Source organism: Odocoileus virginianus, chromosome 16 (genome assembly GCF_023699985.2).
Source record: "Odocoileus virginianus isolate 20LAN1187 ecotype Illinois chromosome 16, Ovbor_1.2, whole genome shotgun sequence".
Lineage (NCBI taxonomy): Eukaryota > Metazoa > Chordata > Mammalia > Artiodactyla > Cervidae > Odocoileus > Odocoileus virginianus.
The window spans coordinates 15,358,018-15,384,281 of record NC_069689.1 but is presented as its reverse complement, the minus strand read 5'-3'; the positions used below and the strand labels follow the sequence as shown (position 1 = coordinate 15,384,281).

The 26,264-nt window shown below is 40.1% G+C and overlaps 2 protein-coding genes and 1 long non-coding RNA gene across 4 annotated transcripts in view; 2 read left to right on the top strand and 1 right to left on the bottom strand.

Moving 5' to 3' along the window:
- The first annotated feature begins 96 nt into the window (after nt 1-96).
- Nucleotides 97-22,948, top strand: GSKIP (GSK3B interacting protein). Of its 2 annotated transcripts, none has more exons than XM_020899127.2 (3): nt 97-179; nt 14,724-14,982; nt 21,057-22,948. In XM_020899127.2, exons 2-3 carry the CDS (start codon nt 14,725-14,727, stop codon nt 21,216-21,218), a joined length of 420 nt encoding a protein of 139 aa, XP_020754786.2. In that variant the 5' UTR covers nt 97-179; nt 14,724; the 3' UTR covers nt 21,219-22,948. The 2 variants fall into 2 exon arrangements, with proteins under 2 accessions (XP_020754786.2, XP_020754787.2); XM_020899128.2 differs by lacking the exon at nt 97-179 and adding an exon at nt 269-558.
- LOC139038692 (uncharacterized) lies at nt 22,617-26,103 on the bottom strand. Its single transcript, XR_011491757.1, has 3 exons — nt 25,922-26,103; nt 23,811-24,180; nt 22,617-22,891 (listed from the first exon to the last, which is right to left on the bottom strand). It is a non-coding gene; the product is annotated as an uncharacterized lncRNA (long non-coding RNA).
- Nucleotides 25,754-26,264, top strand: part of AK7 (adenylate kinase 7) — a 64,201-nt gene continuing 63,690 nt past the window's right edge. Inside the window, exon 1 of the mRNA XM_020899126.2 lies at nt 25,754-25,871. The gene's annotated coding sequence lies outside the window, so the exon portion shown is untranslated. The remainder of the gene's footprint in view (nt 25,872-26,264) is intronic.

The window sequence follows — 26,264 nt, the reverse complement described above, 5'->3', positions numbered from 1 at the left end:
CTGGCACAGGCGGAAGTGACGCCACACTGGTGGGGGCCGGGGAGGCGGGGAAAAGGGCCCGGAAGGGAGCAGTTCCTGCTCCGAGGGGGCGGGGCGAGGGTGGGGAGGGCAGGGGGCGGGGCCGCGGATCGGTTCCAGACGCCGCGGGAGGGAGCAGACGGAGGACTCGGGGAGCGCAGGTGAGCGGGCTTGGGGCCGGTGGCGGGCGGCTGGCGTCTGGAGTCTGGCGGCCGGTCGACTGACCGGGAGGGCTTCGGGGAAGAGCCGAGGGCCTTCGGATTGGGACGCGGCGCGGAGGACCAGGCCGTGCGGGGACGGCTTGCAGAAGGAGGTCCCGTGCCCGGGCTGAGGGGGCTCTGGGGGCGGCTCTGGCCTGGACCGCTCCCGCTCACCTTTAGACTCGGACCCAGGAAACGGGCTCTCGGGGCGCCGCCGGTTCCCCGGGGAAGGGCTGCAGCCTCTCGGGAGTATCTCTGCTCCCCCCAACCCCTCAACCCCACCCCCAGTTATTGACCGGTGCCCGTTGTCAGCAACTTATTCCTCGCCCGCCTCGTCCAGGTATTGTTTTCCAAAGCTTCCTCTTCTCTACCGTTTTGTCTGGTGGCTTGCAGCTTCCAAAGCGCTTTATTCATCCCTCGGTGTGTGCTGCGCCAGCACACACCCAAAAACTTGAGTTTCCGAGGCGTTTGTGGGCAAAACCGCTTTCTCGGATCGATGCCAAAGCCTTCCGACCCCGCGGAGACCTGGGCAAAAGTACTTGTGCTGGCCTGGCAATCTGCGCAGTCGTGTTCCTGCCTTTTAGGAGGCAACTCCTGCAGGGGCGGAGCCGGCTCCCAACTTGGTCCACCCGGAGGAGGCCTGCGTGTGATGTCGGTCGGTGTTCGGTGTCCCGGAAGCCAGGTGTCCCGGGTTAGAATCCTGTGCCGGGCATTGTTAGTCCGGCGTTTGTTCAGGAGGCGCCTTGTACCGGCCACCGCCTGCCCTGTCTGAGTCCTTGCCAACTTTAAGCATATTGTTTTTCAGTCGCCCAGTCGTGTCGTACTCTTTGCGACCCCATGGACTAGCACGCCAGGCCTCCTTGTCCCTCACCATGTCCTGAAGTTTGCCCAAGTTCATGTCCATTGCATCGGTGATGCCCTCCACCTTCTCATCCTCTGACGCCCTCTTCTTAAGCATATTAGTAATGTCTTATCTCCAGAGATTGTTAGGATGCTTAAACGATATCCGTAGGGTCCCGATTGTTTAGTCGCTCCGGTCGGACTCTTTTGCTACCCCATGGACTGCAGCGCACCAGGCTTCCCTGTCCATGGGATTCTCCAGGTAAGAATGATAGAGTGGGTTGCCATCTCGTCCAGATCTTCCCTACCCAGAGATCGAACCCGCATTCGCAGGCGGGTTCTTGACCACTGAGCCAAAATAATGGGAAGATACCCATTGTTTTGATTTAAATCAGGAATAACAAGGAAAAATGTGTGGTCACGAGCACAGACTCAAGGAAGAACTGGAGGAAGTAAGATGAGCATGTAAAAATGAATGTATGAATTAAGAAACCAGGCTTGATACATACAGTTTAATCAAGAATAGTAAATTAAACCCCTCTTTTCCTTTTGCCAAGTTATGTCTTTATTGGTTATTCAGGTGGGGTAAATGAAATATCCTTTTAAAATTCAAGCAGACTAGGGATATCCCTGGGGTTCAGTGGCTAAGATTCCTTGCTCCGGGTGCAGGACGCCTGCGTTTAATCCCTGGTCAGGGAACTAAGGTCCTATTTGTGGCAACTAAGATCCAGTGCAGCCAAATAAATAAATATTTTAAAAACTCAAGCAAACTGGATGTTTGTCTTATAACCTGTCAGAGGAAACTAATTGTAATAAACTTACTGGAAAGGCATGTGGGGGTTGTCACTAAGAATTTCTAGTTTTCAGAGTGTAAAAAGTTTAATAAGTTATAAATTCTTTTAGCGGCCTGGTTTTGCTTAAATTATTTGGTATTTCAGAGTCTATCACTTCATCAGAAGAGAGCTTAAAAGCTGGGATGATTGCCTCAAGGCCCCCTTCAGTAAGCTTTAGTAAATGATTGTAAACTTGCCATCACTTTGTTGATTTGTCCTGTCTAAGTTAAAAGGATCCTGGTTTCATTAGTAAATGCCAACTGTGGAAAGAAAAAAAAAAAAGATTAGCAAATTAAGACTACTGGTTTAAGATTTTATTTACACATGGATAACTTTCACAGTTGCCTTAGAAATACTAACGGAGCCCAGAAATGTTGTCAGTTGGGGAAAGCTCTGGTTCCCCTTCCACAACCATCTTTTTCTTTTAGAACCAGTGTGCTTTCCAGTGTATGTAGGTGCTGGCATTCTAGTCCCCCTCGTTCTCTGTAGACTTGTCCCAAGCATTCTTTTCTTGGTAACTTCAATTCCTTTGTTCTTTAATTTTAAATGTTTTTTAAGGGTCCACTGGATGAAAGTCTTCACAATTGGTGATGTGAAAAAGGTACAGAGGAATTCAAGGAGCTATGATCTATAGTGAAAGGGTCATTCCTTTATTCAGTAAATACTTACCGATTGCCTACTGTGTGCCAGGGATTGTTCTAGGTGCTGGGGGTACAGCAGTGACCAGATTAAGTCCCTGCCCTCATGGAGTGCTTATATTTTATTGAAGGGAAGGGAAGCAAGCAATAATCAAATATATTTTATGCAGTAGTAAGTGCAATAGCAAAAATAAAGTAATGGAAAGGATAGGAGATAGGTTTGCTACTTTTATATAGGGAATAGGGAAGGCCTCTTGTTTAATAGGTGACATTTTAGCAGAGACTTAGAGAAAGCTGAGGTGCAAGGTAAGTGATACCTGGAGGAGTTTTTCAGGCAGGGGGAACAGCAGAGGGCAAGGCCCTATGGCAAGAGATGCTTAGCGAGTTCAAGGAACATTGGGAGGTAATGAGGGAAAGAGGAGAAGCTGGAGGCTTGGGGGTGAGGGGGCAGTCTCTATAAGGACTTCACCTTTGTACTCAGTCAGTGAATGGATTTGAGGAAAGAAGTACCATAATCTGGCCAAAGTTTTTACAGGATCATGCTGATTGCTGTGTTGAGAATAGACTTAAATGGAGGTAAGAGGCCCAGAGATGAAAAAGCAAGACCAGTTTGAAAGATATTGCAATGATCTAGGGTTTCCCTTGTGGCTCAGCTGATAGAGAATCTGCCTGCAATGCTGGAGACCTGGGTTCTATCCCAGGGTTGGGAAGATCCCCTGGAGAAGGGAATGGCTACCCACTCCAGTATTCTGGCCTGGAGAATTCCATGGTCTGTGTAGTCCATGGGGTCGCAAGGAGTTGGACACAACTAAGGGACTTTCACTTTCAGGCAGAAGTGACACTGGCTTGGATGAGAGTGGTGGAAGTGAAGATGGGAAAAAACTGTTGGATTCTGGATATATTTGAAAGATAAGAAACTATATTTATGAATAATTATAACGCTTCCCATAAAAGGAGAATAAACAAAATGATGTCAAAGTGCAGGAGCCAGTCTGGCAGGGAGTTAAGATTTGGGGAGGTCTGAACCAGACTTTTGATGAATGGACAGTTTACATTTTCGAGTTGAAATGTTAAATAAGTGATTTCTTTTTGGAATATAGACTTACATTCAGACTGTCCACAAAATGTGTGAAATTTCAAATATCAGAAAAGGAAAATAAAAACTGGAAGATTCTGTAAAAACAAACATACTCTTTTCAAAGTGTTAAGTGTGTTGTCGAGTCCATTTTGTACTTCCTAGAAGAAATTCAGCATAAATTGTTAAGGTTTAAGATCTGTTGTTAATTATACATCTAGCTCAAATAAGGTACAAACTCATCCTAATGGCGTTTTGTGTTATATCAAAGACAAAAAACTATCACAAAATTTTAACAGTTAATCATTAATTAAGTGAGGATGATGAAAGTAATTAGCAACCAAACCTTGTAATGACAGGTCAGAGGCTAGATACCAGAGGCTGAATGGTCATGACAAAAAAAAAAAAGTCATCCTTGCAAGAAATCCATGTTAACATGTAAAATAAAAGAAAACCTGAGATGATTTTGGCCTTTTTTGCCTGCGGTGACAGTAAGATGGTAGTGTTCTGTGTCACATGCTTCTCAGAGCCTTAAAAGGCCAAAGCCATAGCCACTCCACATGCTATAAAGAGCCCTGAAAGTGGAAGTGTTAGTCGCTCAGTCGTGTCCGACTCTTTTGTGACCAGGCTCCTCTGTCCGTGGAATTCTCCAGGCAAGCACACTGGGGCGGGTTGCCATTCCCTTCTCCTGGGGATCTTCCTGACCCAGGGATTGAACCCAGATCTCCTGCATTACAGGCAGGTTCTTTACTGAATGAGCTACCAGGGAAGCCCAAGGAGCCCTGAACTTGGAGTCCAAGACCTTAGGTCAAAGGTCAGTCTTGGGACATCGCTGGTGGTCTAGTAGCTAAGACTCCTAGATCCCACATGCTGCAACTAAGACCTCCGCAGCCAAATAAATTTTTTTTAAAAGGTCAATCTTTCTTTAAAGAAACGTAAGTACTTTTATTTTTAATGTATAATAGTTAACAGAGAATATTTCTTGCTTACTGTGCCCGGTACCATGCTAAGCACTTTCCGCGTATTCACTCATTTAGTTCTCTCAGGATTCTTTTAAGGTAGATGCTCTTGTTGGCTTCATTTTAGGTAGGGGGAATGTGTGACTAGAGGGATTAAGATCTCTTTCCCCAAGTCTCCGAATAAGTGACAGAGCTGAGATTCTAGCCCTGATCAGTCTGTGCAGAAGAGCCCTTTAGCCGTCACACCATGTGGCCACTTGTTGTTCACAAGAGGATTTTTCCAGACTGTGATGTGTGATACAAGTAACAGTACAGTTGACCATTGAACAACATTGTGGTTAGGGACACCAACCCTCCCAAAATTCAAAATTCACCCATAACTTACAATCAGTTCTCTAAATATACAATTGCACATTTGCCAGTTCACTCAGCACAGATTATGTAGTACTGTAGTATTTATTATTGAAAATAAATCTGCACATAAGTAGACATGTGCAATTCAAGCCTGTGTTGTTCAAGGGTCAGCTATGATCATGATTAAGATATTACATTCTAGCTATCAGCTGACCGTTGTCATGGCAACTGAAACATCAAACTTTCACGATGTAAGTTTCATGTCTGTGTACTGCTCTTGGAATCATTCTGGCTCTGCTCTTTTTTTATGCTGCATATAGGACTCTTTTCTAGGCCCATTCTTTTGCCATCAAGGAAGAATCTACAGTCTTTTGCTGGCTCTTTGATGCTGTAAATTTGTGATGAAACAAAACAGTCTACTGAGTTAAGAAGTAGAGAATAAAGAACTTTGTGATCTTGATATCTTGGTCTTAGATATCTGATAACTAGTTTTATGAATTCTCCCCAAACGACTAACACAGCACCAAAATTATACCAGCGGATGAAGTAAGAGCTGGTTCCTAAATAATTTATGTATGATGTTATAAAGAATCATTGGAAACTTTATGCAAGGTGATGCAATGTACCAGATTAAAATCGCCCGTAAGGTATTCCAATTTTTGAAGGTGCTGGCAACAGAATATTGCCCAGAGTCTGGTAGACAGCCAGATTTTAAATGGAAAACAAAGAGGTTTTCTATTTCTCTATCTCTTTAGATATATCTGTATCTCTTTTAGTTAGAATGTACCTCATATTAAATATAGTACCAATCCTCTATATAACCTAAAGGGTTATATAGAAACAAAAAACTAGTTCCCAGTGTTATCTTGGTTTTGGTGGTTAAGCATTCATTTTTTAGTCTTTTCTTAGAAATCTCACTAGTTTCTGGTTTTGAAGGAAAGTTTGTTTACGGGGTTGTAGTTTGGTTGCTTATTTACAGTTTAAAAAAACTTCTCCAGGAGAACACTTCTCGTTGCCAGATGGAATTCTGCCTGATTCATGAGCTGCCTAATTAAATCTTAAGAGAAAAAAAAAAAACTTCTCAAATGAACAGTATATATTTCTTGACCCTCACCTTCCTTAATCAACTGAAGCACTTGGCTTGATTTTTTATTATTACTGGGCTGTGTATCTGTGTCTTTGTTGAAAGTAGGGTGCAGAGTAATTTTATAAATGAGTGTATAAATGGAAAAATAAGCTGTTTTTACCTAAATTACAAATACTGTGTGTTTGTAATGCTGCAAGTGATACTGATTTAAATTTTTTAATTTCAAAATAAACACCTCAGAGCTCTTGAAAACATTAAATGTTATGTGTTATGGAAAATAAAGGTTAAACTAGCTTTGTTGTTATTGTTGTTTAGTTGCTAAGTCGTATCTGACTCTCTGCGACCCCATGGACTAGAGCCCACCAAGCTCCTCTATCATGGAATTTCTCAGGCAAGAATCCTAGAGAAGGTTGCCCAGCCTTCTCAGGGGCTCTTCCTGACCCAGGGATTGACCCGTGTCTCCTGCATTGGCAGGCAGATTCATTACTGCTGAGCCACCACGGAAGCCCAACCTAAAGCCCACATGGCTTGAAATTGCCATTTGCTTTAAAATTTTAGGCAGTTTTGCATCAAACTTCATAATATTGTTACTTTAACAGTGATCTGTATTCCCAGAAGTGTCTTCCATGTTTATCCTGTAGCTTTTTGCCCCATGTCACAGAGCTAAGTAAGTTACTATAGCTTGAGAAACAAAGTACTTTTTCTTCGGTTTATTCATTCAGAAAGTATTCAGTGAAAACCTGCTTTCTGCCAGATGCTGTGCTCATGATGGTCATACCACAGACCTCCATTTGCTATGAAGTATGATATCTACAGAAGTATCAAAACAAATTCTAAGGAAGCAAGATATAGTGATTAACTCTACCATAAGATCAGATAGAGAATCCTAAAATAGATGTGTCAGAGCTGAATTTGAAAGGATTAAAAAGTCGTAAAACAGTGTTAAAATACAGTTTTTTAAGTAAAATAGTATGGATCTTACACAAACATATAGCAAGCATGTGTCAAAAATGTAATTAACTCATTGATGAAAGAACAAGCAAGATGGTAAAGTTGATTCAAAGTCATATAAGAGAGACCAAAATCAATGAAAGAAGAACTGATGAAATAAGACTACAGGGACTTCCCTGGAAGTCCAATGGCTAAGACTCCGAGCTCCTGATGCAGGTGGCCTGGGTTCAATCCCTGGTCAGGTAACTAGATCCCACATGCCACAATTAGGGTTTGCATGCTGCAACTAAAACCCAGCACAGCCAAATAAATAAATAAAATTTTAAAAATAAGATTGCAAAATTTGCTCAAAACTGGGTAACAGGATTTCCACATCTGGCTAAGATAGAGTAAAAGGGACCAGATTTACTCTTCCACCTGAATCAAAACAGTGGACAGAAATACTTGAAACAATGGTTTTAAGACTTTGGATGTTAAGCAGTGAAGGACAGTGAGTGATGGCCTGGAGAGAATTTCTAAGCATGGCCTTGGAAGAAGAAGCCCAGGTAGAACCCAGCAGCCTGCCTGAATTGAGGATATGAAGCTAGGAGTCTAGGAAGGCCAGGCAACTGGGCAAGAGTACTAGACAGCAGAGAGCTTCTTAGTGAGCGCCACAGATATTTACAGAGGATCCCCTCCAGACTGCAGCTAAACACACTGATCAACACATAGGTGTGGAGAAGCTACCCAAAAGAATTAGAGGAATTTTCAGAGCTCAAACAAGACCAGCGCTAGTTCTAGTTCCTCTCACCCAGAATGAAAAAAATCTCATAATTCATAGGCCATCAGGTAGAGTACCCAAAAAGATTCTACCTCCACAGTGGGAAAAAATTAACCAGAGACTAAATCAGTTTTGCTGCTGTTTTAAAAAGCCTAAAAGCAGGACCTGAAAGGATCAAGCTTTCACAGATAACTGCATCCCAGAGCAATGCTCAATAATATTTATAGGAATAAAAAAACATATCCAGCAAATACAAGGTAAAACCCGTGAAGTCTGGCATCCAGTCAAAAAATATCAGGCATGTAAAGAACAGTATACAACCCCTAACAATTAGAAAAACTACCAGTTGAAACTAACCCAGAAATATCCATGACATTGAAACATTTATTACAATTATTCCATATGTTCAAAAAAAATAGAGAAAAGATTGAACAAATTAAGTAGAGACATGGAAATTATGTTGTTTTTTAAAAAGAATCCAAGTAGAAGAGATTAGATACTGCCAAAAAAAAAAGGATTAAAAAAAGAATACATAGCAATAGAAACTATTCAAAGTGAAACACAAAGAGGAAAAAAGAGTAAAAAATGAGCACAGACAGAAATTAGTGTTTTTTTTAAAGTAGAAACTAAAGTTAATTCTAAATTTAAAAAACAGTTGAAGATATTATAAGTTAAAGATGTATACTATAAATTCTAACGCAACCACCAAAAGCATTCAAAGAGTTAAAAGTCATCAATAGGTTTAAAATAGAATCCTAAAAAGTGGTCAGTTCAAAAGTAGAAAAAGAAGGAAAAGGAAATAAGGTACAGATGGGACAGATAGAGAACAGCAAGATAAAAAGTAACCACATCAATCATAGTAATCATAATCATAGTAATCATATTAAACATAAATGGTCTAAACACTCCAATTAAAAGTAGAATTATCAGATTGAAAAAGCAAGACCAAACTATGCTGCTTACAAGAAACCTACTTTAAATATAAATACCCCGCTCTTCCCATTCTCAAGAGCTTAAAACAGCTGATTATTTGAGAATCAAATTCTGTTGTCTAGGTATTAGCTCCTTCTCAAATTGGGCCATTCACATTTACTACTCTTAGCATTTTCCTTGTTGTAGACTATCTAAGTTAGTTTCTTTACAATTCCTGGCACTGCCTGTACTCTGGTTATCCATTGTTCCCTCTGAAGAATCCTTCACAACTCTCAAGTCTTTTCATCTGTGCCCATTCAAGCCCAGTTTTGACTGCCCTCTTTTGCGAGTCAAGCTCCATAGTAACTAACAATTAGGTAGTAAATCATGGCTCTCAAGAACAGTCAAGAATTTCTTGTTCATTCCCCCTTGTTCTATAAATGAGAAAACCGTGAGCCCTTTGAGGTTGTACAGCCAGCCCAAGTTTATACATGTTTAGCGGTAAGTTTGTAGTAGGACCAAGGCATATCATCATGTTCTCTAATTATATATTTCTTAAGTTATAATTATGTTGCATGTGTATGGCATTAATATTTGTGTATGTATTTTATATGCTTGTCATATATCCCAAATGAGGCTGTAAACTACCAGTAAACGTGTTTACTTAATCTTCTAAGGCTTAGAGCAATGATGGATACATAGTCTAAATTAACAAGAATAAAAAATAAAAGTAATTCATTAGTTTTTACCATTTGAAATGCTGGTGGTTAATTTCCTTCCATAGAATAGCTAAGATAGATTTTCTAACATGCTTGTTTCCAAATCTTGTTACTCATGTATAAAATAAGCGGAATTTAGTACCTTATGTCTATTGATTTTTTTCAACTATGTCAATCCTAAAGGAAATCAACCCTGAATATTCATTGTAAGGACTGATACTGAAGCTGAAGCTCCAATACTTTGGCCACGTGATACAAAGAGCCAACTCATTGGAAAAGACCCTGATGCTGGGAAAGATTGAAGGCAGAAGGAGAAGGGGATGACAGAGGATGAGATGGTTAGACAGCATCACCAACTTAATGGACAGGAATCTGAGCAAACTCCGGGAGATAGTGGACAAAGGAGCCTAGCATGCTGCAGTCCATGGGGTCACAGAGTCATACAGGACTTAGCAACTCAACAACAACAACAAATTCATTATATTATCCAGGAGTATTCACAGAGGTCTAGTCATGTGCTGATACAGTAGCCACTAGCTTTTTAAATGTAAATGAATGAAAATTAAATAAAATTTGAAATTCAGTTCCTCAGTCACTCTAGCAAGACTTCAGGTGAGTAGAAGCCACATTCCTGGTGGCTCCTGTGTTGGACAGCACAGGTAAAGAACTCTTCTGTGCTTCGCACAGTTTTAATTGTAGAGAATTGCAGAGTTCTACAGGTTCAATTAGAGAAATTCTCAACTAGAATTTCTTACATGATGATAAGTTGTTTTGCCTATAGAAAGAGAAATCTGGGATTTTTTACAGGACTCACACCGATGAGTCCACCATTCTGCTAACCCAATAGCATCTCTAATGTTTCAGTAGTAATTCTAGTCGTCGTCCCTTCACCAACATAGGCATACATGTCCCCACCCTCAGTGGTGTAGGTCTCCACAGTCAGGTACACAAGATAATCCATTGAGAAACAAGAAGAAAGTGAGTTTATATTTCATATTTTTACCTTCTCTTTAAATTCATATTTCTATGTTTTGATAGGCTAATTGTGGTAGTATATGTAAATAAATACACATATAAGGAGGTACCTGCTCAAAATACTTTTAGCTACTGGGATGCATGATCAAAATGCAGAAACCTCTTCTCTAGTGCCCCATCCGTAAGGCTCCCTGCTGCGCTTCCCTGGCTCCTGTCATCACACACAGAGTTCATGATTTTGGGCTCTGTGTTCTCTCCTCTAGAGAGGATCTGGTTGGATGAGCCGGTCACCGTCCCGATCAGGTAGTTGAACAGAGCTCCTGATTCAGGACAATTCATAAACCCCTTCCCAGCCTCGAAATGTTGCCTGTAAGTAAAACAGGCGTCCCCAGTACATTTCTCTGTGATTATGGTGCTGGAGTTAACAGAATACGGAGCATGAAACCTGTGAGTAAGGAACCTTCCCAAAGAAGGTAGTGGACTGGACAAGTACTCCTTTTGAAAGTAACTTATGACTGTTTAAAAAAGGAAGGTCAGAAAATGACTCTGCCTACCTGTACACGCCTTTCCCTGCTGATAAGGTACGGACAGTGATAGGCAGAATAATGACACCACCACCCCCACCCCCCTCCAAAGGTGTCTATGTCCTAGCCCCTGGAAACTGTGACTGTATTACTTGCTATGACAAGAGGAACTTTCCAGTTCTTTTAACCATAAGCCTCGGATGGGGAAATATGCTGGCTGTTCAGCTGGGCCCAATATAATCAATCACAAAGGTCCTTATAAAAGGGAGTACAGGAGATATGACCACAAGACCAGAGACTGAAGTGATGTGCTCTGAAAGTGGAGGAAGGGACCATAAGCCAAGAAATGCAGGTGGCTTCTAGAAGCTACAAAGGCAAGGAAGCAGATTCTCCGAAGGCTCCAGAAAGACTGCAGCTCTGCTAACACTTTGATTTTAGATTTCACACTTCCAGAATTCTAAGACAATTTGTGTTTTAAGTCACTAAGTTTGTGGTATTGTTTCAGCAGCAATGGGAAACCAATACACATGTTGATACTCATATTCTACAAAGCTTTCACTAAGCACTTTCTACATAAGAGGCACAAAAATACCAGGGTTCCTTTTTAAACAATACTTTTAAGTTGTATTTACTGGCGGTGCCGGTCGTTGTTGCTGAGCAGGCGTCCCTGGTCGTGGCGGACAGTGGCTTCTCTCGGTGCGGAGCGTGGGTTGCTCGTGGTGGTAGCTTCTGCCGCAGGGGCTCTGGGCCAGCAGGCTGCAGCAGTTGAGGTCCGTGGGCTCAGTAGTCGTGGCTCCTGGGCTCTAGCGCACCGGCTGAGTACTCGTGGCGCACAAGCATAGTTGCTCCGCGGCGTGTGGGGTCTTCCCCCGATCTGGATCACACCCCAGTCTCCTGCATTGGCAGGCTGATGCCTTACCATGGAGCTCCCAGGGAAGCCCAGGGTTCTGTTTTTGGGGTTTTTTTTTAAACCTCATCTATAAAACTGTTGAAGAGCTGGGTTATGAGTGCTTTTCATTTGGGGGAGGCTCCTAATGCAGTGTGCTTTCAGCTGCCATAAAGTAACAGGAATTTATTGGCTGCACTAACTGAAAAGTGCAAAGACTGGGCAGCATCAGGGCTCTGGCTTTGTTTCTCTGAATTTCTTGCCTCTGTTCCCGTCCCACTGTCAGCAGCACCCTCGGATTTCCCTCATCTCGGGGTGCGCACCAGGAGCAGCTGGGGCCGGCGCTGTAACTCTTCTGCAAGAAAGTGACTGGAAAGCTTTCTGTGTGTTAAGTTCAGGACAATCTCAAATGGGATTGGGGTCAATCTTGCTCAAATTTCTTGGTTACTCTACTCAATAGGGGAAGGGGAGGTATTATAATTCCCCTTGGAAAATCTGGGTACTATTTGGAAGGGGAAATGATATTGATGAATAATCAAAAGTTTGTCATAACCAACAAAAGATAATTGTAATAATACCCTAAAATAATGATAGCTTAAAATATTATTAACTTGTATAATGCTTCAGTATGAAAATTATTGATTTATATGTATATTCGAAAGTTCTGGATATGTCTGCTCTTTCATGCATCATTCAGAAGCATTTCAGAGAAACATCTAAAAGTTCACAGTCTTGGGAAGGGTGTCTGTCTCTTTTTTTGCCCCCCCCCCGGTGCTAATTACTCCACAGCAGTTTGATAACCTGCTTTACTGGCCTGTGAGGATTTCTTACCTTCTAGTATTGGAGTCTTCAGCTTTCCGTGTCCTTGTGGTCCTAGCTGCAATGAATTAGACTCTTTAAAACAAGCTTTCTCATGTAAACATCTTTTTCATGTAAGTTATTATTTCTGACATCTGTAATTGAGATACTTGATTACTTGAGCAAAATAAAGATGTCTGGCATTCAGGGTATTAAGCGATTTATAGTAGACAGGAACATTTCAAAATCTTCAAACCTGACTTTGTAAAAAAAAAATAATGGGCTCATTTCTTGTACGTTAAACCAAGTAAAATATTAAGGAATATAATGATTATTTCTAGAGAAGGGAGAGATTTTAGAAAATCAAATATTTTCACTTTCATATGTAGTAAGTCATTGTGAGATTTCAGTTATCTGACAAATTCCTCTAGCAATAATTGATAAATTTATAATTAACTTGTATTGTTAGTGACTAATTCTGTCAAGTGCTGTGGGAAACAAGATAAAGGGCCAGTTACAACATATCATTACTTAAATAGGATTGAAGGATTATATTATTTGTACATTTGCTAAGTAGTTTTTTGAAATAGCTTCACATAGTTTATAATAAACTGTCTTTAGCAAATAGTTTTGACTTTTACAATATGTAAATGACCTACAGTTATAGAAACTCTAGTCCCTTAAGAATTTTGCTAATGATTCAGAGCATTGGCCTGACAGTAGAATCACCCAGAAACCCTGAAAAAATACCCAGAAAAATCTCCCAGAGGTTTTGATTCAGTTTCTCTGAGATGGGGTTTCTGCCACTGTTGAGAACCACTAATTTTGAACATCACACAAGTAGAGCACAAGTTGGTAACTTTAGGGAAAGGGATGGAATCTGTAAAGTAATAGACAAACAGCACAAATAAATGTTCATAGCAAGTTGAAGAGTCGTCCTACAGTTAGGACAGTGGATGCTTAATCCATATAAGAAGAATAAAATCTTAATTTACTTTTATAAAGTCTACTGGTAAAAAGAAATTATATCTTATTCTGAAAAGCTGTTTTTACATTGCAGAGCAGTCTCACATTTATTCACTTTTCTCATTCATATATTTCGAATTTTTAACAGTCCTCAACTGTTCCACTAGTCACAGAAGAGAGAGGCGGAAGCAGACTGGCAGTAATATTGGGTCAAGTAAACACAGGAAATAATATTTTTGAAAGTATAATATATGAGCCAATTCAAGCAAACAGTAAAAAAAAAAAAAAAGTAGTTATTCAATAAGTGGTGTTGGGACAGTAGGCTATCCACTTGGAAAATAAAGCTATACAGAACAAATTCCAGACTGATCAGAGAGTTAGCTATAGAGATAGACAATGAGAGTTCAGAAGATGATTTAGAGGGCTTTAAAATGTAATCATGGAGTGGGGCAGGTTGCTTCTTAGGCAAAACCCCAAATCCAGAAGTCATGAACTATTGAGTGTCCTGTAGTAAGTGAAGACTTAAGCTCTGACTTAAGGCAACGTTAGTTCATTACCATTTCTGATTTGTTTTCTTTTTTTCACAGCTATATGATCTTGGAACTAAAACTATCCCATAAAAAATAAATTTTAAAAAAATCTTATAAATACCCGAAAAGTTGTTTAATCAAGGAAATGCATATTCAAACAATGAGACATCATTCTTTGTCTCTCATATTGGCAAATATTAAAAAGAGCCGGAAAGGGTGCAGTGAAAAAGACTCTCATACTCTGAAAAAGTCCCTCATATTCTGTTGGTGGAGTATCTATTGTGCAGCCTTTTTTGAAGGTGAATGAGCAATATCTAGAAGGTTAAAATGAGCATGTTCTTTGACTCAGCAATCCAGTTCTAAACATCCTTCACATTTATAAAGAAATAGGTACTCAGAGTTTTACGTTGGCATTGTTTGAAAATAGCTAAAAATTAATATTCTGAATTCTTACTAATATGGGGTTAACTTTTTGGGAAGAAATGGAGAAGAGATTTTTTTTTTTTTAACCTATAAGTGTCTGTAATTTTGCTATGAAAAACTACTGAAAATGGTTTTAGGCAATATTTTCCCTAAAAATTGTTGGCTCATTATGATGTTTTCTAATAAATGGCAGTTGCAAGGCACAACTGCTTTTAATCAAACATTAATGTGTGAATATCTTTTTATAAGCCCGTTTCATACCCAATTTTCTGCAGAATGGAAACAGACTGTAATCCCATGGAGCTGAGCGGCGTGTCAGGATTTGAAGAAGAAGCTGAGCTTAATGGCTTTGAAGGAACTGATATGAAAGACATGAGGCTGGAAGCCGAAGCAGTTGTAAATGATGTTCTCTTTGCTGTTAACACCATGTTTGTCTCAAAAACGCTGCGCTGTGCAGACGATGTGGCCTACATCAATGTGGAAACAAGGGAAAGGAACAGATACTGCCTGGAGCTCACCGAAGCAGGGCTCAGGGTAAGTCCTTTTTCTCTTTAGGTGGAAAAAAAAAATCTTTACTACTTGATCCAAAAGGCTCAGCAATCAGGGACTGAAAAACAGTTTTAGGTGAGAACTTGATACTGAGTACCTTCCAAGATTTTTTTTTTTAAGAAAGTTTTTTTTTCCCCCTAGGAATCTTTTTATTAATTCTGAAGTCTTTCAGTCAACATAAGAATGGATTTTTTGAAAAAGAAAAAACAGATTTGATTCTGATTATTTTGTTGTAACTGTCCCCCCGAATAAACCTGATTTCTTATCTCTTGCTAAGCATGTCTAACAAAATTATGCATTCTCTGCACTGGATGAATTTTTCAGTCACTGTGTTGAATCTTTTCCACCTCCTGTAAATATCTCTTCTACTAAAACAACATACTGGAAGGAATTTCCTGGCGTTCCAGTGGTTAGGACCCCACCCTTTCACTGCTGAGGGCTCGGGTTTGATCCCTGGTCAGGGAACTAAGATCCCACAAGCAGCTCAGCCATAGTTACAGAAATAGATAGACCATGCTTGACTCCACCATTCACTAGCTGTTAGATCAGAATTAAGTCACAGCAGAACACTCTGCCTCCAAATTTCCAAGAATAAGTTTCTATTTATTACATGTAAGCTTTTCTAGGCAGAACGACCTCTCTGCATCCTTTAAACCAGAATCCTGAGTTTAGAATAACAGAAAGCACTACCTGAGAACAACTTTTCGTTTAAAAAAAATTTTTTGTTTTTAACCTGTGGAACAAGGAATGGACATTAGAAATGTCCAGTTTAATTTTCAGTTCAGTTCAGTTCAGTTGCTCAGACATGTCCGACTCTTTGCGACCCCATGAACCACAGCACGCCAGGCCTCCCTGTCCATCAGCACCTTCCAGAGTCCACCCAAACCCATGTCCATTGTGTCGGTGATGCCATCCAACCATCTCATCCTCTGTTGTCCCCTTCTCCTCCTGCCCTCAATCTTTCCCAGCATCAGGGTCTTTTCAAATGAGTCAGCTCTTCACATCAGGTGGCCAAAGTATTGGAGTTTCAGCTTCAACATCAGCCCCTGCAACAAACACCCAGGACTGATCTCCTTTAGGATGGACTGGTTGGATCTCCTTGAAGTCCAAGGGACTCTCAAGAGTCTTCTCCAACACCACAGTTTAAAAGCATCAATTCTGCGCTTAGCTTTCTTTATAGTCCAACTCTTACATCCATACACGGCTACTGGAAAAAGCATAGCCTTGACTAGACAAACCTTTATTGGCAAAGTAATGTCTCTGCTTTTTAATATGCTATCTAGGTTGGTCATAACTTTTCTTCCAAGGAGCAAGTGTCTTTTAATTTCATGGCTGCAATCACCATCTGCAGTGATTTTGGAGCCCAGAAAAATAAAGTCAGCCTCTGCTTCCACTGTTTCCTCATCTATTTCGCATGAAGTGATGGGACCGGATGCCATGATCTTACTTTTCTGAATGTTGAGCTTTAGGCCAACTTTGTCACTCTCCTCTTTCACTTTCATCAAGAGATCCTTTAGTTCTTCTTCACTTTCTGCCATAAGGGTGGTGTCATCTGCATATCTGAGGTTATTGATATTTCTCGCGGCAGTCTTGATTCCAGCTTGTGCTTCCTCCAGCCCAGTGTTTCTCATGATGTACTCTGCATATAAGTTAAATAAGCAGGGTGATAATATGCAGCCTTGACGTACTCCTTTTCCTATTTGGAACCAGTCTGTTGTTCCATGTCCAGTTCTAACTGTTGCCTCCTGACCTGTATACAGGTTTCTCAAGAAGCGGATCAGGTGGTCTGGTATGCCCATCTCTTTCAGAATTTTCCACAGTTTATTGTGATCCACACAGTCAAAGGCTTTGGCATAGTCAATAGATGTTTTTCTGGAACTCTCTTGCTTTTTCGATGATCCAGTGGATGTTGGCAATTTGATCTCTGGTTCCTCTGCCTTTTCTAAAACCAGCTTGAACATCTGGAAGTTCATGGTGCACATATTGCTAAAGCCTGGCTTGGAGAATTTTGAGCATTACTTTACTAGCATGTGAGATGAGTGCAATTGTGCGGTGGTTTGAGCATTCTTTGGCATTACCTTTCTTTGGGATTGGAATGAAAACTAACCTTTTCCAGTCCTGTGGCCACTGCTGAGTTCTCCAAATTTGCTGACATATTGAGTGCAGCACTTTCACAGCATCATCTTTTAGGATTTGAAATAGCTCAACTGGAATTCCACACCTCCACTAGCTTTGTTCTTAGTGATGCTTCAGAAGGCCCACCTGACTTCACGGCTCTAGGTGAGTGTGAGTGATCACACCTTCGTGATTATCTGGGTCATGAAGATCTTTCTTGTACAGTTCTTCTGTGTATTCTTGCCACCTCTTCTTAATATCTTCTGCTTCTGTTAGGTCCATACCATGTCTGTCCTTTATTGAGTTGATCTTTACATGAAATGTTCCCTTGGTGTCTCTAATTTTCTAACCCTAATTTTCTTGAAGAGATCTCCAGTCTTTCCCATTCTCTTATTTTCCTCCATTTCTTTGCATTGATCGCTGAGGAAGGCTTTCTTATCTCTCCTTGCTTTTTTTTGGAACTCTGCATTCGGATGGGAATATCTTTCCTTTTTCTCCTTTGCTTTTTGCTTCTCTTCTTTTCACAGCTATTTGTAAGGCCTCCTTGGCCAGTCATTTTGCTTTTTTGCATCTCTTTTTCTTGGGTATGGTCTTGCTCGCTGTCTCCTGTACAATGTCATGAACCTCTGTCCATGGTTCATCAGGCACTCTTGTCTATCAGATCTAGTCCCTTAAATCTATTTCTCACTTCCACTGTATAGTCATAAGGGATTTGATTTAGGTCATACCTGAATGGTCTAGTGGTTTTCCCCACTTTTCTTCAATTTAAATCTGAATTTGGCAATAAGGAGTTCATGATCTGAGCCACAGTCCACTCCCGCTCTTGTTTTTGCTGACTGTATAGAGCTTCTCCATCTTTAGCTGCAAAGAATATAAACAATCTGATTTCAGTGTTGACCACCTGGTGATGTCCATATGTAGAGTCTTCTCTTGTGTTGTTGGAAGCGGGTGTTTGCTATGACCAGTGCGTTCTCTTGGCAGAACTCTGTTAGCCTTTGCTTGCTTCATTCTGTACTCCAAGGCCAAATTTACCTGTTACTCCAGGTGTTTCTTGACTTCCTACTTTTGCATTCCAGTCCTCTGTGATGAAAAGGACATCTTTTTTGGGTGTTAGTTCTAGAAGGTCTTATAGGTCTTCATAGAACCGTTCAACTTCAGCTTCTTCAGCATTACTGATCAGGGCATAGACTTGGATTACCGTGATATTGAATGGTTTGCTTTGGAAATGAACAGAAATCATTCTGTCATTTTTGAGATTGCATCAAGTACTGCATTTCTGACTGTTTCGTTGACTGATGGCTACTCCATTTCTTTTAAGGGATTCCTGCCCACAGTAGTAGATATAATGGTCATCTGAGTTAAATTCACCCATTCCAGTCCATCTTAGTTCACTGATTGCTAGAATGTCGACGTTCACTTTTGCCATCTCCTGTTTGACAGTTCCAGTTTGCCTTGATTTATGGACCTAACATTCCAGGTTCCTATGCAATATTGCTCTTTACAGCATCGAAACTTGCTTCTATCACCAGTCCCATCCACAGCTGGGTGTTGTTTTTGCTTTGGCTCCATCCCTTCATTCTTTGTGGAGTTATTTCTCCACTGATCTCCAGTAGCATATTGGGCACCTACTGACCTGGGGAGTTCATCTTTCAGTGTCCTATCTTTTTGCCTTTTCATACTGTTCATGGGGTTCTCGAGGCAAGAATATTGAAGTGGTTTGCCATTCCCTTCTCCAGTGGACCACATTCTGTCAGACCTCTCCACCATCACCCTTCCGTCTTGGGTGGTCCCACACGGCATGGCTTAGTTTCACTGAGTTAGACAAGGCTGTGGTCCTGTGATCAGATTGGCTGGTTGTCTGTGATTGTGGTTTCAGTCTGTCTGCCTCTGATGCCCTCTCTCAGTGCCTACTGTCTTACTTGGGTTTCTCTTACCTTGGACGTGGGGTATCTCTTCACGGCTGCTCCAGCAAAATGCAGCCGTCGCTCCTTACCTTGGACGAGGGGTCTCTCCTTTTGGCCGCCGCCCCTGACCTTGGACATGGGGTAGCTCCTCTCAGCTGCACTCGTGCACCATGGTTCTGTTTAACTTTACTAATTAACCTTGGGAATTCCCACGCAGTCCTCTGGTTACGACTCTGCGATTTCATAGCCAAGTTCAACCTCTGGTCAGGAACTAAGATCCTGCAAGTCACATGGCACATCTTAAATAAATAAATTTGCCTTCAAGCTTGGTCAGAAATCTGACTTTTCTGTTTCTAAATCCGTTAAGAGTAGTTCTGCCAAAGTTGCACAGGATCATGAAGTAGTAGAGTACATGATTTAAGCAAGTAAGAAGGTCATGTGATACATTAAACAAGCACATGAATTTTATTTCACTGGATTCAGTTTCCCTAAGATGTGTGTGAGTCACATGTTCTGTGTATCCCCTGGTGGAGGCTCACTTACATTGAAACCTAAGTTGTAACTACTCTCATTTCTGGCACAACTTTATCTTGACTTTGAGAATAATCCTGGAATTAACTAGTCTTTATGCTTCCCTTCCTAAATCCCTAAATTTGTACCCAAAACTTGCAGTGTTTAGAAGTGGACCTTATATAGAAATAGACAAAGCAAAAGTTGAAATAAATAACCCTAGGTAAATTAATTCTAACACTGTTTAATTCTGGTGAGGTAGGAAAGGTTTTGATGACAGTTAGAAATCTTTGTGAATTTGAGTGACCTTGGGTGAGTCAGTCAGCTTTAGTCCCTGCTTCTTTATCTGTAACTTGGAGATTTAAAACAAAAGCTGAAAAGGATTTGGGGGATGTTATGTGAATAAAGTTTGCACAAAAATCTGGGTCAGTTATAAAACCTGGCACATAGGTACTCAAATATTTATTTTTTTCAGCCTGATTCAGTTGACATTTATTAACTATCCTGTGTGGGGAATTAGACATCAAACCATGTAAATAAGACATGACCCCTGTTCTCAGGAAGACCACAGATATCAGGGATAAGAGAGGAACAAACAAAATCATAGTGGGCCATAGACTGGACTGAGACAGGGCGTGGTTCCACAGTGGTGCAGTTCATCTTCCTTAGGTGTCTGCCTCTGCTTTTCATTGGAAACAACAGCACTGCTTCTGTTTCTGGCATAAACATGCATCTCCTATGGCTTGAGTAGATGTCATAAAAATTGAGAGTTTGTATGAGGAATCCACAAGCTTTAGTGAAGTCAGCAAAACCTACGTTGATTTTTCCCTACACTATGCTGGTGAGCCAGGGTATAGGTCTTATAATCTTGTTGGAGAAAAAAGCTTTAGCTGTGTTTAAAGGAAAAAACAAACAGAAAAACACACACAGAATAACATTGCCTTTTATCTCACAGAATTGAGCACATAAGTCATGTATTAGTAACATGAAAGTGTCATTTCAGATAACTAATTATAAACCAGAATTAAAACTATAAGTAAATTTTAGAATTCTTTATTTTAAAAAAAATTTAAAAAGAGCTTCTTATTTAAAATAAGAATAAAAAAGAATAAAAAAGTATTATAATTATTAATTATAGTAAATGTAATTAGTATAGTGTCTTTATAAAAAGACCCTCTAAAGTATATGTAGAATTAAGTAGAAACATGTTTTAGACTATGAAATGAAATACTGTTTTTGTGTAGCCTTTTCAACTCTTTTCTGTATTTGCAGGATCAAGAGTGAGTAAATCAAACCTTTTAAATTTTGAGAAAAAAATGGTGAGAGCATTTTGCTGGTGATGCTCCTTATGTTATAAATTGCTTAAATATTATAGGTTTTACGGATATTTAAAATATGTGTATTCTAAGTATTGATTGAGAAATGCATAATGTCATTAGAGAGTGACCCATGTAAAAACTTGTGTTTTTTTTGCTTTCTGTACCAAGATGAAATCTGATTATTTAATTCACTGTTGCATTTTTCTCGTAGGTGGTAGGGTATGCTTTCGACCAGGTGGATGGTCATTTACAGACTCCCTACCACGAAACAGTCTACTCCTTATTGGATACGCTCAGCCCTGCATACCGGGAAGCATTTGGAAATGCGCTCCTTCAAAGACTGGAAGCTTTGAAAAGAGAGGGACAGTCATGACTAAGCTTTTTTCCTGTTAGAGGAGGCTCCTGCTGGTACACAAGGTTGACATACAGCTTGAAACTGCTACATATGGTCATAGCAGAAAGTGCATCTTTGATTTTGTATCTTTTATCATTTTTTTTGCTTCACATGTAGGCTTTTGATTGATTATTGACTAATGAATGGTCTTTCATAGTTTCTGATTCATTTAGGAAATCCTGAGGTCACTGCTGTGACACCATCATTAAGACATTCAGATTTCTTCATGTAGTATCTCTGCATCTCAGAAACCTAAGCAGTATTTTATTCTCTTATTACAGGACTTTGAGGCTGCCAGCACTCTCTCTTACCTAGGAAATTCTAGATTTGCACAGTAATAGAGGAAATAAAATGACCTAACTTCAGACTTTGATTCAGCTCGCTAAATCAGGGGTTTACTACTAGCTCAGACTAACTTTGTAGTAATTATCTTGCTACTAGCCTTATTGGAAACAAATTATCAACTAGTTTCCCCTGCACAAATTTTTAAATTCACTGCTTCATTGAATCTATTTATATTATTAATATGGACTGATAAAAATGAGTTCATTATATATTACATAGCTAGTATTTACATGAAAAACAGGTACTGAAATAGTACTGTATTCCTTATTTGCAACAGCCAGCCAATGAAGAGGACAAACCTAGCAAATGAATGTAACAATTACTTGTTTCCAAGATATTTAAGCACATAAACAAATATAGGAACAGGCTCCATTCTCTTCCTAACAAAAAGCATCTTTAGCGTGTGTGATGTAAAAGAAAGGAGATTCTGATTTCCTAGAAAATGATATTTTGGCCTGTGTTGATTCTTATTATGAATGTTTGTTTACATGATGTACAGTATATATTCAGAAAGTATTTTTGCTTCAGCGTTTACTTTCTATGATGTAGTGCTTTGGTATTCCCACAGCACCCCTCCTTCCCAACAGATGTACAGTGTTCTGTCTCGATGCAAAATCTACAATGTCACATGAGCGCATTGTATGGGTTTGAAACCAAAGGATGAATGAAGCATTCAGAGACTTACTATTTGAAAAGGGGAGACTCTGTATTTTATATTTTATTACAGGTACTAATATTTATAATAAAATAAACTATACCATGCTGCTACATCTTTTCAAGTACATGTTAAATATTAAGAATTGGGAAGTTGTTTTTTTAATACTAGTCAAAGCAGCAGCTATACAAATGTTGAACTAAAATTCTGCATCTGGACATACCTTCATAATTTGTCATTTGAAGACTTTTATAAATCATTATTAAACAATAGTACTTTTAGACTCTTGAAGATCATGTAGACCAGAGCAAGTTTAAAGTTTGGTTTGGGTTATTATTGTCAGAGTTCATCGGAATGCTTAAATTATGTTTGACAAATGAATATTCATCCTCAGCTTTATTTTCACATGCTTAAGTGTTTGGGCAATGAAGTCTAACTTCAGCTTGAATTTTCTCATGCTTAATCTCAGGCTAAATGTAAAGGGTATTTGTACAGTTTGAATAAAATTCTGTTTACTAATTTTGAGTTAAGTATGGAGAAAAGTGATTGTATGTTTAAAGTTGAAAGTGTTCATTTTGTGATAAATATTTGATTCCAAGAGCTTCCATTTTTGAATTCCATGTTGTTCCATTTCATTGTGAAGTGATTATTACTATGAAAGAGAAACAGAGAGAGAAGACATTAATAAAACTACAGATATTAAAACCTCCACTAGATATTAAATCCTTCATTTTATTTAGACTTTTTAAAGACTTTAACCAGATAAATTAAGCCTTGATTTCACTTCCAAAAGAAAAAAGAACCTCCAGATAAGTAACTATTATAAATCAATAAAGAAAAAAAGAGAATAAGGGGTAAATAATATATGATCAACTCAGAAAAATATACACATGTCCAGTAGCCACTTGAAAGATATTCAACCAAACCAGTAACTCAGGAAAGGAAAATAGGTTTTAGCTATTTGAGTCATTTTTACCTAATAATAATGTGTCAGGTTTAAATTCTATCAATAAAGACTTAGTGAAGGACACAGTTACCTTCTCATGGAAGCTATGTTGGTGAAACCTTTCTGGAAGATACTGGTAATAGAGCCTTTACAAAGCTTATAACTTACATGCTGGTAATAGCCTTGCAGGCTAGAACAGGGACATGATTCAGCAGAATATATACAACAAGGATGTCATTTTCACTAATGAAAAACTGAGAAGTCTCTAAAAAAGTGGTTAAGCTATGCCAGATCCTCTTGATGGAAAAATATGCAGCCATTAAAAATTGGGGAAAGTTATACTACAGGAAAAAACAAGCTTTTAAACCTATTTGAAAATAATCATATATATATTAAAAAAAAATAATCATATATGTAACAGAAAAATGGAATAAAAAATATTCTACAGTGTTAATATAGTAGTCATCACTAGGTGGTAAGATAGGTTATTTTCATTTTCTTTTACATATATTCTATGTTATCTTACGTATACTAATTAGAGAGGGGAAATGCAATAGATAATGGTGTTCAAACCAGCTGAAGAACTCTCCTTTCTAGCAAAAGCACAAGCTGTGCTGAGTTGTACCTGCTCCCAGGATCCTTGAAGAGGCAGTATGTGAAGAGAATACACACACTTCATTTCCCATGATGACTCTTCCCACTTTTCCTCCAGGTCCAGAATCAATCTTTACACATCCCACACAGCTCAGCAGCAGTTACTGGAGTTCTGAGCCTTCATTCGCTTCTTCCATCACAACGCTGCACTGTTCTCTTCCCCAGTGTTCAAAAACCACAAAATATGCAGTTCGAACTGTTACAGGGGAGCAGGATAGGAAAACACTGAGATTCTGATATGTGCCACTTGAACTTCAGAACTCTGCCTTCCACCCCTTCGTTTGTGTATGACATGTTCAAATGAAACTTGGACAGATTGTGGCGCTTGCTCAGCAGCTCACCTGTGAGCAGGAGAGTAGGGTCAGAAACCAGGTCTTCTGACTCCAGCAATCATCCCCATACAGTATGTCAATAAAAGCATCCCCTGAACTTTGTGGTTGTGTGAAAGCTGACTTTGAAAGAGGAAAGGAACAGGGAACTACACTCAATATCTTGTAATAATCTATGTATGTACCTGGACCACTGCTATACATCTAAAACTAACAAGACTGTACAGTAAATCAACTATACTTTAAAAATATTTTTTTTAAAGAAATAATAGTAAAAGATAACTGGCATAATAGAATTGATCAATAGAATCTCCTTTCCTAACCTACCAATATGCTATACAATTCTCTGGAAGCCACTCCCTTGTAACTGGCACTAGCTCATTTACCTGTTACAAAATGTAAACAGTAAGAATGAGACAAAAGTGAGTTATATTTTATAGTAGCATGACCGGTTGAATAAAAGTATTAACCTGCCTAACAGCATTTCATTCGGGACAAACTGAAAATCCAGAAATGAGGCATCTAGTGAATTTTAGAATATTCCATCTAACAGGTCTTTATAAAAAATGAACAATATTTATTCCAAGTTCTGTACTGGTCTTGCAAGAGTATTTTTACATTTAAGTTGACAGCACTTTCGTTTTAATAATTAAAAAATGTTGCTGTGAGCAAGCTGTTATTGTTCGCAGAATTTCGAAGTGTTATTTAATCAAAACAAGTTTCAATGAGACAAATGTATAAAAAGAAAAGGGAGTGGGGACAAAAAAAGGAATGAAAAGGCTCTCATTTGTGCAAATGTGCTTTAGCATTACAGAAAAAAAAGCAATGTCACTTTTGGAGACCATTTCAGAAAATGCTTATGTATATCTTATTTAATCCTGACAGCCCTGTTAGGTTGGTGGTTTTACCCCTGTTTTATAGTCACTTTAACAGCTCAGGTAAGGTTAAAAGGTTGGCTCCAGTCTCCCACAAGTAAGTGCCGAGCTGGAAGTCAGAGCCAAGTCTCCCAAGTGTCCAGAACCCCCAGGCTGGCCAGCTCCCTGGCCATTTCCATTTTTTGAGGCAATCAGTGGTTTTTTTTGAGTGAAAGTAAAGTGTTAGCCACTCAGTTGTGTCTGACTCTTCATGACCCAATGGACTGTAGCCTGCCAGGCTCCTCTGTCCATGGAATTCTCCAGGCAAGAGTGGGTAGCCATTCCCTTCTTCAGGGGATCTTCCCAACCCAGGGATCAAACTCGTGTCTCCTGCACTACAGGCAGAGTCTACCATCTGAGCCACCAAGGAAACATTAAAAAAAATTCATGTGTTAAATATTTACATTTAAGAAGTTAATATTTAAAGCATAAAAAATCTACTATTCTAAGATAACAGGCTATATATACAGTCCACCATGACCTTTGTGGTTCTGCGTTAACATCTTTTAATTCGTCGGCAACTTCTTGTCCAGCCTGATTTGGAAAGGGCAGTCTACATTCTATCCATTTGTGAAAAAGAGGGTGGATCCCAGCACAAGTGGCCTCCAGCTACCCACCCCGCCCCGCAGCCCCGGAACCGCTAAACGTGTAAAGCCCAGTGGTCTACCAGCACTGCAAGAGCTCGCTGTGGATCCTGAGTCCTGACCCTGGAACCCCATGGCAACAGCCCTCCTTCGCAGTAGAGGATTAAGTCAAACCCTCCGGATCAGACCATCCTACAACCGGCAGGTTAATTCACTTCAACATTTCGGGGAAGGCCTAGGCTACGGGCTTTTTACCTTCTCATCAGATCCATCAATACCTTTAGTGCTCCGGGTCGGGGGGACACTGGGGCGTGTTTCTGGAGTTTCCGAATGATAGAGAGGAAAGGGAATGGAGGGCCCGCCCTGCCCGAGGGCACCGGCGAGAAGCAGAGCAAAGCGGGGCCCCAGCTGCGAGCACTCGGGCAGGGACGCGGCGGGCCAGCCCTGCGCCCTAGGCGGCGAAAACCCTCAGGGCGAGGGAAACCGGAGGCCCCGCCCCCGCCCTGGGAACGCCCCGCCCCGCGCCCTAGGCCCCGCCCCCGAAGGGCCGCCTGGGCTTCGCGGTCCTAGGGCCGCGGCCACACCCACCTCCTTGGCA